Source organism: Curcuma longa, chromosome 20 (assembly GCF_044706935.1).
Source record: "Curcuma longa cultivar G26 ecotype Majalengka, Jawa Barat chromosome 20, ITB_CL_G26_1.1, whole genome shotgun sequence".
In the NCBI taxonomy this organism is placed as follows: domain Eukaryota; kingdom Viridiplantae; phylum Streptophyta; class Magnoliopsida; order Zingiberales; family Zingiberaceae; genus Curcuma; species Curcuma longa.
The window spans coordinates 5,223,041-5,237,278 of NC_133880.1; the positions used below are offsets into that span (position 1 = coordinate 5,223,041).

At 37.2% G+C, this 14,238-nt stretch overlaps 2 protein-coding genes across 2 annotated transcripts; both read left to right on the forward strand.

The window, feature by feature from the left end:
* Positions 1 to 1,457: 1,457 nt before the first annotated feature.
* LOC141813902 (uncharacterized) lies at positions 1,458 to 5,695 on the forward strand. Its single transcript, XM_074701901.1, has 4 exons — positions 1,458 to 2,056; positions 2,995 to 3,141; positions 3,468 to 4,127; positions 4,379 to 5,695. The coding sequence occupies exons 1-4, from the start codon at positions 1,724 to 1,726 to the stop codon at positions 5,423 to 5,425; spliced, it is 2,187 nt and encodes a 728-aa protein (XP_074558002.1). The 5' UTR covers positions 1,458 to 1,723; the 3' UTR covers positions 5,426 to 5,695.
* Positions 5,696 to 9,520: 3,825 nt separating this feature from the next.
* Positions 9,521 to 14,122, forward strand: LOC141813767 (nuclear transcription factor Y subunit A-2-like). The gene is made up of 6 exons (XM_074701751.1): positions 9,521 to 9,595; positions 10,095 to 10,299; positions 10,389 to 10,506; positions 10,812 to 10,927; positions 12,084 to 12,224; positions 13,340 to 14,122. Exons 2-6 carry the CDS (start codon positions 10,222 to 10,224, stop codon positions 13,751 to 13,753), a joined length of 867 nt encoding a protein of 288 aa, XP_074557852.1. The 5' UTR covers positions 9,521 to 9,595; positions 10,095 to 10,221; the 3' UTR covers positions 13,754 to 14,122.
* The last annotated feature ends 116 nt before the right edge of the window (positions 14,123 to 14,238 follow it).

The window sequence follows — 14,238 nt, forward strand, 5'->3', positions numbered from 1 at the left end:
ATTCAGATGTGGTGAGAAATTAGGTACAAACAAAACAAATTAAAATGATATTTAAATGCTCTGCATTTAATGTTTTAAATTTGTGATCATGACGAACCGTGTACTAGATATAGAATCATGCAATTGAAATCTTTGATTTCAAGCAAAGGCAATGACATCGACAAATGCGTGGTGATTGGAGCAACACAAACTCATATATACAACATCCAACAAGAGACCATCATCATTCACTACTACGACCTTTTGAGCATATGCTTTTGTCACCTCATGCATTTTGAGGATTCTTTTTCTTTTTATTATTCTTTTTTTTTGAATGTCATGGTGAGTTTTGACTCAAATGTGGTATGGTTTCGATCCTAGTGGATAATCCTAGAGATGAATGATTTTTTTTTTTTGGTTCATCCACTAGATAAATTTGAAAGTGTGACGGATTGTTCATTATGAGAATTAAACCTTGGGTGCATGAATAAACCACCATATCTCTATCGTTGTGTTGTATCTGAAGGTCTCTATTCAACTATTTGAAATGATTAATCTCAGAGGTGACTGACATTATTCCAATGAAAGTTTTTTATTAACTATCAAAGTAAATCGAAAAGTGTGAATGATGCATCGTTATGCAGCTAGATATAGCTCTTAATTTGAATCGGACTTATTGGATTAGTCCACCATGCCAAATAATTTAAATGAGTCGAATTGAAATTTTATTAATATATTTTAAGATAAGTTTAGACACATAGACCCGTATGGGCTCGTTCAGGTGGGCCTATGGTGGACTTGAGTTGATCTATTTATGGATTGACTCATCTAATTAACAACTAATTTTGAGATGGATTGTATTAAAGATTTTTTAGTCCACTGAAATGGCGAGTCAGATAAGTTTTTGATGGGTGAAACTATTTTACTATGAGTTGATTTATTTGACAGCGCTAGTTTTGAGATTGTCTTTTTATCAGATAAAATTAATTTATAGTACGTCATATTTAAGAATAAACGAATGAAATATTTAACGATCTTAGCTTGAGGCTAGTGGATATGCTACTGATGTTAGCCATGTGAGATGATGATGTTTGATGGCACATTGCCAGAGCTTGTGGATGGGAATCCATTCAATACCTTTTTATTAAAAAATATATTTAAAAAGGAATAAAGTTATTTATAATATATACATAAAAATATTTTTAAAAAGTGCATTCAATTTATATATATATATATTCATTAATTATATATTTAATGTTAATTATGTTTCATTTTTATGCACGATCATTAATGGCTTTTAAATGAATTATTTATCCAGTTCCAGGGGCCATAGAATGGGAATTTAGGACAACTATTCCGTTACCGTCAGCCTCGAAAACCGTTAGCTTTTTTTTCCATCGTGAGTAAAAAACTATTAACGACAGAGTAACGCCGGCATCCGCTTCGGAGAAACCCCCTCATTTATTTTATATATTTCTTTCCAGGCCAAAATCCACGGCAAGGGTTGGTGAATTCGCTGCTCTCTAGCTCTGTTCTCTCCACTGATTTTTGGCCAAAAATCTTCCTTTTCTTCCTTTCCTCGTTGATCGATCCGCTCGCTCGCCGGTTTTGATCCCAAGTCGCCGTTTTGCTTTTGGTCTGGAGACTCATTTTGGTGGAGATTCGACGTTCCCGCGGCGATCGGGGGTTTCCAAGGTGGGATTTGTTGGGTTGTGGGATCTGGAGGTGTCGGATCGGCGTCGGGATGGCGTCGAAGATGATGCGGTGGAGACCGTGGCCGCCGTTGCCGTCGAAGAAGTTTCAGGTGAAGCTGGTCGTGAAGAGGGTTGAGGGGGTCGGCGCTGGGGACGAGGCGGCGGGTTCGGGGAGGAAGATTGTTGCGGAGGTGAGGTGGAAGGGGCCGAAGCTGTCTCTGAGCTCGCTGAGGAGGACGGCGAAGAGGAACCGGACGAGGGAGGAGGAGGTGAGCGATGGGGGCATGGTGGAGTGGAATGAGGAATTCGAGACCGTTTGCACCTTGACAGCACAAAAGGAGAACGCTTTCCATCCCCGGGAGGTCTTTTTTTCTGTGTTCAATGTGAGTCGAAGTCAGTCCTTGAACTGTCTATTCACGTAGCATCTTCTACAGTTTGATTCTTAGTTCTGGCTTATTAGTACTATTGTTTGGGTGCTATGAACCCTAACAATTTGCCGATTAGCTACATCTTGTTAACAGTGCTTCATATTTGCCTGATTTTCTTTGGTTTGGTGTATTGTTGTTGCTGATATTTCTCTGGTGTATAGGCTTTTAAAATTCTCTTAGATCTTTCATTCAGTCCTATCAAGGTTCTGATTTGAATTTCTGCAAAAGGATTTTCAGTTTGTTCCTCTTTAGTTTGTAGTCGTTTAATTTCATTTATGTTTAGATCTAGGGCGATCTGAGAGACCTGCTGATCCTAATTTTTTCCTAACTGTGTGTGTGAATTATTCTTACTTTTGCTCCTTCCAATGATTTAGCTGATTCCTTTTCTCCTTCCAATTATTTCTGCTGCATGTGTTTTTATTGGCTTCCCTTAATTGAAAATCCATGGCTTCACTTCGTGTTTATCATTTCATCTGACTGGTTGTTAATTTATGTAACACATTAGTTAGACCAGTAATTCCTATATCGAAACTCATACAGAAACAATGCGGAATGTCTAACTTCTTTTTAAGTAGCTAGAACATGTACTGTAATAAAGTTGTGCCAGTTAATTGCCTAAAAGTCAACAATTATCTGAAGGTGTATAACTGACAGAAGTAGCTGATTAGTTAATGGGATCAGAATAGCATAAAAACAACAACAATAAGCCTTGTCATACTGATAAAAGAAGTTGGGATAATTTACGTTACCTCAATCCTTTTCATCCTTATTTGAGATAAACATTGGCAGTTATTTTACCTGGCCTTTAAGCAAAATAATTTTTATTGTCTTTTTCTTTCATTGTTTGTATTTGTGAATTTTATGAAGAGGTGCTAAACTGATTTTCCTTCTAGGTTTCCAACCAAAGCATGAAGACCAAGGAGTCTGTGCTTGGTGTGGCATCACTAAACATAGCAGAACTCACTTCAGTCGAACAAGAGACCAAGCTCTACCTTCCATTGTTACTTCCTGGCGCCGTCGAGTCTAATTTATCTCTTCACGTATGTTACTGAACCTTTTAGATTTTGATCCTTTATGATTTAGATGTAGGCTATCTAGAAGAACACAATCTCTTGACTACAAGTTCTATCTGAGATAGGTAATTCTGTTGATATCTGTTTTGCATTTCTTCATGAAGAAATCTTGTGAGATAATGGATGTGTCGAGTATCCTGATAGCGTTTCTTGCTCATGTTTGTACAACCTTTTTCCTTCTGCCACTGACAACTTCTGTCATTCTGTCACATATGATATAATTCAGAAGTATTTCGGTAAGAGAATTTTTTCAGATATCAAGAATGTGATGTATGAATATGTTCATTTTGCAGCTGGCTCTCAGTATATTGGAACTGAGATCTCCACAAGAGTCTTCTGAGATTGTACTGAATCCACTGACTGATACCTCCTCGTCTCTGTCTGAAGATGCTACCCCTTCCGAGAAAGATGAACTCTCTGCTCTTAAAGCTGGATTAAGAAAGGTGAAAATTTTAACAGAATTTGTATCTACTCGGAAATCTAAAAAGACATGTCCAGACGACGATGGTAGCGAAGGAAAGTGCTCTGCTAGGAGTGATGATGCAGAATATACTTATCCATTCGATACAGATTCCCCTGATGATCTTGATGAAGAAGTTGGAGATAACAAAGAGGATACTAGTGCTAGGAAATCATTCAGTTATGGAACATTAGCAGATGTTAATAATGTTGGCAACGAGATGAAGGTAGACGGAGAATATGAGGATTGGATATACTACAATCATCGAAGATCAGATGTCGGTTGTTCTCATGTGGAGGATGGACTGTCCTCTATTCCTGAATTTTCTATGTCAAAGAGGAGTATTCTTCCATGGAAAAAGAGGAAATTGAGTTTCAGATCCCCTAAGCCGAAGGGGGAGCCATTGCTTAATAAAGCAAATGAGGATGGAGGGGATGACATTGACTATGACCGGCGGATCTTGAGTTCCTCTGATGAATCACTCTCTGCAAGCGTAAGTTTCACTGACTTCAGAAGTCTGTGTAGAAATCATAACTTTTCTTCGCATTGGGTTTTATATTGCTCTCTTGGTTTACCCTCTATAGATTTGTATGTTGTTATTGGATATGAGTTCGTCTTGGCTCAAAGTGTGAGAAAGATAATCAAATAGTTCGATATTGACTAAATTCTTGTACTTGTTATTATTGTTGTTGTTATCAAGTCTATTTTGACAGTAGTTTAAAGACTTTGTTTATGTTCTTGCAGAGGCACAAAGGGGATGATGGAAGTGCTCTGAACTCATTATCTGATTTCGGCGATGACCGCTTTGTGATTGGTAATTGGGAATTAAAGGAATTGGTTAGCCGCGACGGCTATCTGAAGCTCACCACCCCTGGTTTCTTTGCATCCATTGACCAGAGGAGCGAGCAAGCCTCTGGTGAGAGCGCATGCACAGTTCTCGTTGCTGTCATTGCTAACTGGTTGCACACAAACCACAACATGTTGCCCCTTCAATCTCAGTTTGATAGCCTCATCCGAGAAGGCTCTCTCGAGTGGAGAAACCTTTGCGAGAACCATGTTTATCAGCAACGTTTCCCCGACAAGCACTTCGACCTGGAGACAGTTCTTCAAGCTAAGATCAGGCCACTTGCTGTTGCTTCAACAAAGTCTTTCATTGGATTCTTTCATCCCAAAGGCGCTGACGCCGACAGCGGCTTTGAATTTTTAAACGAAGCTATGTCCTTCGACAGCATATGGGATGAAATCAGTAGAGCTGTATCTGACTGCTCGAGTGATGCAAAGCCTCAGCTATATATCGTAAGCTGGAACGATCACTTTTTCATCCTGAAGGTCGAACACGATGCTTATTATATAATCGACACCCTTGGAGAACGGCTGTACGAGGGATGCCAACAAGCTTACATCCTCAAATTTGACGACAGCACAACTATTCAGTTGGTTTCTAACAACAGCAAGAACGGCAACGGCGAAGCCGAGAATACAGACCAAGAAAGGATGAATGTTGCAGTAGAGGGGGATCTCTTATGCCGGGGAAAGGGGTCTTGCAAGGAGTACATTAAGAGCTTCCTCGCGGCAATTCCGATACGCGAACTGCAAGCTGATGTCAAGAAAGGCCGTATGTCATCCACTCTACTGCATCAACGTCTCCAGGTCGAGTTCCACTTCACTGAATCAGCCGGCGAGCTCAGCTTGGATGCTCAGTCCGCATCACCGGAGGAGGCTCTTTGCCAAGTTTCATGGCCTCTTCAACCGGCTGGAGCATTTGCGCCTGCCCCTGTACTCGTTATCTAGCATCCATGACTTGTCGTAAAAACGCAGCTTAAGTGAACTTGAGGAGAAAGTGCACAGAGAGCAATCGAACATTGTTCCTTCGTTCATCTTTTTCTCGAGTTTTCAACTAACTATAGGCACATTTTGCTGTAAGTAAAGAGTTGAGCACACTCCTGTAAAGCTGTGCTCAATGCCTTTCATATTAATCGTGTTGTAGTAACTATGAAATCGGATTCTAGCCAATAACTAATGCTCTTACGCGATTGAATCAATAAGCATCCACTTGGACTACCACTTGTAGTTCAATCCAACAAGGATTCAATCTAGAAGAGATAAACACCAAGTTGCTTTTTATGGTGGCCGCATAAGAACATACCACAAGGCCCCATAGATGACACTTCATGGATGTCTCATTTGGATTAGTTTTGATAACCCATCCTTTAATATCTCTTTGTTTATAATTAATAATCTAGTAATTACCTAGGAAGTGCATTTACTCCCTATAATTAATAATGCTTTAGTCCTTGGGAAGTGAATCATCTTCCTCTAATTAATGCAAACATTTTCAAAATAGCCTTGTGCTCCATCATTAAGAATTTTTTATTAGGTGTACCAATTGTGTTAAGGTCATTAACAACTAAGCATATTGATTATCATTGTCTCACTTAAGTGATATACTTGCACATTTATGATTCGAATTCCAACTATTTGATGGCCGAGGAGTCATTTGCACTTCCGAATTTATCTTGTGGGCGTTCAGGGAGAAGATCATCCTCTCCGGGACTAGTTGAACCCAAGATTTAAAGACTTGATTATATATAAAAAAAAGTTGAAAAGTTTAAATAGAGAAAGATTAACTTATGAATGTGGATAAATTATAGTTTATTTAATATAAAAAATAATTAATTCATCTAATGATTATATTAATAGTGTTTTTCCAGGTACTATAAAATGATAAAATATTCAATAGAGCAATAAGATAACAAGAGTTTAAATTTAGGATGATTATTTTGAAAATTAACTTTTGAGTAGGTATAAACTGTGCTATAGATTTATGTAATTGAAGAATCAAGAGAAAAGTCATCTATTTACAAAATTAATCATATAAAACTTGGACATCGAACTATCAAAATAAATAAAATTTCCACGTCCATTAAGATATGAAAATGTGTTTTTTTGTTTTCTAAAAAGGGAATTTCATATCCATGGATGATGCTCGAGATAAAAGGGCATGTACCACCAAGTAAAGAATCTTGGTGGTGGAATGAGAAAGTACAGGAAAAAGTGAAGGAAAAACGAATAGCCTATAAGAAATTATATATTTGTAAGAATGAAGAAAATTTAAAAAAATATACATTAGCTAAGAAAGAGGCTAAAAAAGTAGTGAATGAAGCTAAAAATACAACTTTTGAGCAGTTATATCGAAAATTGGATACAAAAGAAGGAGAAAAAGATATTTATAAAATAGCTAAAGTGAGAGAGAGGAAGACAAAAGATATTAGCCAAATAAGATGTATTAAAGATGAATGCAATAGGGTATTAGTAAATGATGAAGAAATAAAAGAGCGGTGGAAGAGGTATTTTCATCAACTTTTTAATGAAGGTGTAGGTGATCAACTTAACTTAGGTAATTTAAGCAGGTCAAATGAGTATAGAAATTTAAATTTTTACCGTAGAATTCAAATTTCAGAAGTAGAACAAGCTTTAAACGGAATGAAAAATGGAAAAGCCGTTGGACCAGATGATATCCCGATAGAGGTATGGAAGTGCTTAGGGAAATAAGGTATTGAATGGCTTACAAAATTATTTAACATGATATTAAAAACAAAGAAAATGCCAGATCAATGGAGAGTAAGTACTCTAATTCCCTTATATAAGAATAAGGGGGACGTACACAATTGTGCAAATTATAGGGGCATTAAATTAATGAGTCATACCATGAAACTTTGGGAAAGAGTAATAGAAAAACGATTAAGGAAAGAGACTATGGTCACCGAAAATCAATTTGGGTTTATGCCTGGTAGGTCGACAATAGAAGCTATACATCTTCTCAGGCAACTAATTGAAAAGTATCGGGGGCAAAAGCAAGATCTACATATGATATTTGTTGATTTAGAAAAAGCTTATGATAGAGTCCCAAGGGAAATTATATGGAGAATTCTAGAACAGAGAGGTGTTAGCGTAGTATATATTGACCTAATTAAGGATATGTATGAGGAAGTAACGACTAGAGTGAAGACTTCAGGCGGATTAACTGAAGCATTTCCAATAAAGATAGGGTTACATCAAGGGTCAGCTCTAAGTCCTTATCTTTTTACACTAATCATGGATGAACTTACTGGACATATTCAAGATACCGTACCATGGTGCATGTTGTTTGCAGATGATATTGTATTGGTAGATGAGACACGTGAGGGAGTAAATGCTAAATTAGAATCTTGGCGAGAAACACTAGAAGAAAAAGGTTTTAGGCTTAGTAGAGTAAAGACAGAATATATGGAATTTAAGTTTAGCAATATTGAACGTAGTGAGACAAGTATTAAAATAGGAGATGATGAGTTGTCTGAAACTGAGAGTTTTAAATATTTAGGATCATTTTTGCAAGCCGATGGAGGGATTGAGAGAGATGTCTTACATAGAATACAAACAGGATGGTTGAAGTGGAGGAGAGCATCAGGTGTTTTATGTGATCGTAAAGTGCCTCTAAAACTTAAAGGAAAGTTCTATAAAACAGCAATTAGACCTGCCATGTTATATGGCGCTGAATGTTGGGCTATGACTCGAGCACATGAGAAAGAGATGAGAGTTGCGGAGATGAGGATGTTAAGATGGATGTGTGGACATACGAAGATGGACAGAATAAGAAATGAGAGCATTAGAGAGAAAGTTGGAGTTGCATCTATTGAGGGAAAACTCCGTGAGACACGTTTAAGGTGGTACGGACATGTACTTAGACGACCGATAAATGCTCCAGTTAGGCGGTGTGAAACTATAACAAATACGCATATCAAACGAGGGCGAGGTAGACCAAAAAAGACTTGGTTAGCAACAATAAAACAAGATAAAATTTATTTAAATATAAATGATGATATAATAGGAGATAGAGCTCAATGGCGTAAAAGGATCCATATAGCCGATCCTACTTAGTGGGATAAGGCTTGGTTGTTGTTGTTGTTGTTGTTGGATGATGCTCGAGATCTCCAATATCTTTCATTAAACAAAATCTCCAACTAAATCTAACAAGATCCCTAAACTAAATGGTGGGCCCTCTTCAATAATTTAGATATCTAGACTTGGTCTTCTATGAGGTCACATAATTGTTCTATGAAGTTCATTCAAACATAGATATAATTAATTAAATTTTATGTGACAAATTGTCTATTCGAAGTTTTAGAAATTAAAAATATGATTAGTTTATCCTTATCAAAATTTAGTCAACTTGGTTTAATTAATTAAAATAAATCAGTTTGCATAATAAAATATTAGTGGCAGTTAATTTGCAGTGTTTCTAATTGAGAAGAAGCTATTTTTTACAAAAAAAAAATATATTCAGATAAATTAGTCAAATCCTAACAACTATTAGAAAGAAATAAGTAAAATTTTGTCAAATAATCTCAACGGTAGAAGTTAGAACTATAATCATGCTCAAAGTCATATTTTTGTTTATAATTTAAAAAAGAAAAAAATAAAAAGGGTGGCACTAAGTTTTCATTACGTGTCAAAGAATTAAAAAAGGGCATTATTGATTTAATAAACAAAATAAAAAAAATAAATTAACAAATTCATATATTTTAGTGGGGAGGTAAATGGGGTTGCTTTCTCTGGTCATTTAATTAGCTCTCTAATTAATTAATATTAAACAAACTACACTGCACGAACCTAATCCAAGTTGTCTTTAAACAAAGGGAAACACTGCTAAAAATAGAATAAAAAGGTGACTGAAAAAGGTAAGAAAAAGGTGATTTAGTGGTGGGTAATCCATGCGATAATCCACCATTAAATATTAATTAATCCCCAAAGGCTTCTTGTTAGGACACGGGGCGTTGGTTCTTCCGTATATCTGCGTAGCAAGGCTTCGCTTTGACGCCTCTCTCGCTCGCTCGTCTTCTGCTTCGGCTATTGGCCGCCTCCACCTCACTTTTCAGCATGTCTCGGGGGATTCCGACGGCGGCTAAACTGGATGGAATATGAGTGAGTGATTGCTCGCTCTCCAATCTTTGCGGCGGGAGTAAAGTGTGCGCTTTCTGCGTCTGTTTTGGATTCCTGTGAGTCTTTCTTGCCGCTCCCTGGATTTCTTTGCGCCGCGTTGATGTTTCGTCGGATCAGTGGGGGAAAAAAATCCTCCTTGGGATGTTTTCGCTTTCCTTGTATCAGTTTCGTATGAGTTTTCATGGTAAAACTGGAAATTTCGAAGCTTTTTTTTTGGGGTGTTTGTATCCATCGGCGACAGCTTGAAAGCTTGAAACCGCCTTTTGGGGAAAGCTTTTACTTTCCTTGGTAAAGAAGGGTTTCTGATGCTGATCTGTCCGGGTTTGGTTATTGCTTCCCTAATTGATGATGTTCCTTTTAAACTATGTTTCCTTCTTGGTACCAGCAGCTTCTTGTCGTTTGTTTATTGACCGCATTCACTCTCAAAGGTTTTAATTTATCGCCTGGTTTTAAATTCAAAACTTTGAGTTTCGAATTGCAGGGTGGTGGATGACAAGCCTGATAACCGCAATTGATCCTAGCATAGTTGGAATTGGATTTCGCGTTCGTGGAGCAGAATAGGTTTGGGGGTTCAGATTTATGTTTATTTGGTATTTGGAGTTGTCACGATGCAAACATCACCTTTCTTCAAGGATTATGGAATGGATCAGCAACAGACATCCCATGCTACTTTGGTCCCTTGGTTGGTAAGATCTCAAATTCTCAACCTCCCTGTTTAGAACCTCCTAACCTGCCGAAGTCTCTAAATGTTGGTCATATCAATGGAGAGGAGCAGATTCCTGCCATGCCTGGAAGAATGAATCACTTTGTAGATCCAAGGCAGTGGTCAGGGCTGGGGCTTGAAATCCCACAGAAGGATGATCATAGTAGTGCTAGATTTTCAGTATTCCCAGGTAATTTTTGCTGCTACATATCCATTAGGTGCCATGATTTCTCATCTTTTGAAACCTGCTCAATTGGGGACAAGAGTGTAATAACAGATTTTCCAATTATCCATAGTAATTCATTTATATATATATGAAAGACAACTGCCTCTTTTATAATTTTTACTCGGTGAAGTACTGATGAGTAATAACTTTGCTTGTTTATATCTCTGAGAGATTTGTTATGTCAAGTAGTAGAGCTGTTGTACAACCTTCTTGCTATTTATTTACTGATGGCCTAGGAATATGATTTTTACTGTATTTTTCTCCTTTAGATGTCAAGGATTCAGTAAGAGAGCAGAAGACTCAGCAATACTTTGTTCCTTTTCCTCTGCAGTCGTCATTTCCAGAAAATCCAAGTCAATTCCATGAGGGACTTGGTCTATCTATGGTAGGTAATTTGTTTTTGTCATGCTATAATTCTTGGTGATTAAATAGTTGTTTTGAATTGTCACAATCATAATACTGTTAGCTTTGCTCATCTTCCAATTTTCTGATATCTGTGCATGTTTTTCCTACTCATCCTGGTGCTGATCAGTTTTATGGCTTATACACCCACTGTCTCCTAGGCTTTAGAACAGTTCACTATGAGAAATTTGCAACACTAACTGTTAAAATACAGAATCATATTGAAAACCATCCCTTATCTTCTATAGTGCTTCTCATACACCCAGTCTCCTAGTCTTTCAATACCCATAGCAGGTTCTTAGACATCTAAAACACTCTCCAAGAAGAAAATCCTCTTCTCTATAAGTCTCTTAGTCTCCAAATGTACCCCCACTGTCTCCTAGACTTTAGAGAACACTCCAATATGAGAAATTTTCAACACTGACTATTATGATACAACAACATATTGAAAACCATGTGTAAATCCTAAAATAGATTTGATTTGACATTTGGACTATAATTGGATCTGCTGGACTTAAGATGCAGTCAAATCCAAATTACTGGGAAAGTCTTGCCTTATTGGCAGTCTGGTGAGCCTAAGAAAAATATAGTTAGCCAATTGATTGTCAAATAGATCTCGCAATAATCTAGCATTGGATCTCCTACACTTTGTAAAAGAGCACATGTGAAACTATATCTAAATCATTTTCTATTAGTTTGTTATGATTCTTTCAATCAAAAATTGTAATATAAGAATTAGTTATCTTGCTGCAGCATGTTGTTCCTTTGATGTATTTTCACCTATGGATCTAGTTGTTTGGAATGGTAAAAGATTTGTGGCACCAAAATATGCAGCAACCAAAGAAGGTTTAGTGCATGAACACCTTTTGTAGAAGTCACTGAGGATTGACACAATTATCAAACTGCATATGGTTTTAAGGATAGTAATCATGTGGATCTTCTTCTAAATATCCTATATGGAGTTTAAGTTTGATTTACATTTAGACTTCATCCTGAGTTTATGTAGGTTACAGTTCTGTAGTTCAGTTTTTCTGGTTCTTTAGGTTAATTGCAGATAACACTTTTTAATTTTCACAAAAATCATTGTAATTCATGCATTTCAAGTTTGGCATCATAATTTTGTTGTTTTCATTTTTCAGCATGGTCGTATGCTTTTGCCTATGGATATGACTATTGAAGGACCAATTTTCGTAAATGCAAAGCAATTCAATGCAATTCTTCGTCGTCGTAGAGCTCGTGCAAAGGCTGCAAAAGTGAACAAATTAAATACAGCTCGTAAGGTATGCCTTTACCATCGGTGCTATACTTTATTGTATGAAGATTCAAACAACTAATACTTACCTAAACTAATTTCAGCAGACCATACCATTCTTGTTAAAGTGCTTCATAGAATTGTTATGAAATGGTTGCTTTTAGCAATCAATTATTGAATGGTGATTCATACTTACAACTGTAAAAGGACTGAACTTTGTCTAAGTAAATTTTGGCAGAGCAGACAATTTTTATTAGTGTACTTGCTTGATTAAGGCTTTGTTTGAAATCTCATACCGTGTTGGGTTGTACGGTCAAAACGTATCATTCCGATAAATCACCAAAATTTGATGCTACTTGACACTCATCCCTCAGCATGGATAATTTAATTCTGTCATTGTGCCAATCATGTCGATGAATGTGTACATTCAAGACTCTTAATATGCTATAAAATGCATTAAGATAAATTTAAATAATATTTGTTATTTTTTTTTATAGCTTTTGTCTGTCCAATATAATGTCAAAACTGTATTATTTCAAATGAAACATAAAGTGCTAAGTTAGGTATATGATTGTATACAATTCTCCATCAATACCATACGTCGAAACACTGGCACAGTAGCGAAACAGATTTTGAAACTCCAACACAGCTCAAGATTTTGAGCCTTAATAAGTTGATTTAAGGTAATGTTTAATGTATTGTTCCATGCTAGAGTTTCAACCTCAATTGGAATGGTACAGTTTTGGTAGCATTTCATGTTCAACAACGTGCTGAGATTAACTCGTATGCGTTTCAATCCTTTAATCTTCATCCACTCAGTTTGCTTGCTTCCAATATAAATCTAGGTAGCAACTCAATTAAAATTTTAGTCGAGCATGTCTTGATCGATCAGTACTATCAAAATTGTAGCAACATGTGCTGCATAATGAAATTTACCATTGCCAACACAACATCGATCTAGGTAGGTGATCAGTTCATCCATGCTGACTGGTACAAATTGACGCTTGCAATCATGATTTTGAGTTCCTTTTATAATGTTTTTTTTTCCCATCACCATCATGTTGTCAATAACTAATGGTTTCTTAAATATGATTTTTATGCCCAATAACTTGTTCTATGCTAATTCCGTTTAGTTTCCTGCAGCCATATCTGCATGAATCCCGGCACCTTCACGCAATGCGCCGTGTAAGAGGTTGTGGTGGTCGGTTTTTGAACACAAAAAAAGTCGGTAATCTTGAGGGTAACAATCCCAATCCCAAGGGGAAGCCACCTCCACTTTCTGCAACTGCTACTGTGGCATCTCCAAGCTCTGAAATCCTGCAGTCTGGCAGCTTAAACCTCAACTCAGCGAGTGGTGGCTCACATCTAACAGGATCAGAGGTGAGCAGTGTGTATGTTCAGGAAGACGTCGAACAATATCACATCCATGGGCACCTACGCCCGCCCGTCTTCCAATCTCTCTCAAACATGATGGATGGAGTGGATGAGGGAGACAATATCATGCATGACAAGTGGGGTGCAGCAGCTGATGGCTGCTGTGGCCTCCTCAAGGTCTGATGGAAGTAAAATGAAACCCAGGAGGGCCGTTTCGAACTGCGGCATTTGGTCATTTCCCTTCCTGTGCTTCATGCAACCTGATGTCAAGGTTGCTTCAAGGCAATTCATTCTTGGCTTACGAATCTGCATTAGGACTTGAGAGAAATCATCTAAAGGGTTAAAAGATTGCTAAGTCCTCTTTGCACCTCCTTAAAGTTTGTAGAAACTGATACTGTTGTGGCTGAACCAGAAATCTGTAGTATTTAAGTACTTCATGGTTTGTGCTTTTGGAGTTCTGTTTATTTGCTTGGACTGTTGGATGTTGTGTTGTGAAGTTGGCATTGCTGTTTGATTTTCTACTGGTTTGTAAAAAAGTTTGAGGTTGTAAAAAAGTTGGTTTGGATCTTTCTGTGTTTGAATCTTTCTGTTTCTTTCTTCTTTTGTGTCTCTTTTGTTTCTTTAGCAAACTGAGTGCTATGTAAAGCATCAATACGATGAAAGATTTG

Coding starts and splice junctions, on each gene's coding strand:
- LOC141813902 (XM_074701901.1), top strand. CDS start 1,724: ATGGCGTCGAAGATGATGCGGTGGAGACCGTGGCCGCCGTTGCCGTCG. Junction 3,142..3,467: donor AGTCTAATTTATCTCTTCAC/GTATGTTACTGA, acceptor TTCATTTTGCAG/CTGGCTCTCAGTATATTGGA. Junction 4,128..4,378: donor ATGAATCACTCTCTGCAAGC/GTAAGTTTCACT, acceptor ATGTTCTTGCAG/AGGCACAAAGGGGATGATGG.
- LOC141813767 (XM_074701751.1), top strand. CDS start 10,222: ATGCAAACATCACCTTTCTTCAAGGATTATGGAATGGATCAGCAACAG. Junction 10,300..10,388: donor CTACTTTGGTCCCTTGGTTG/GTAAGATCTCAA, acceptor GGAGAGGAGCAG/ATTCCTGCCATGCCTGGAAG. Junction 10,928..12,083: donor AGGGACTTGGTCTATCTATG/GTAGGTAATTTG, acceptor TTCATTTTTCAG/CATGGTCGTATGCTTTTGCC.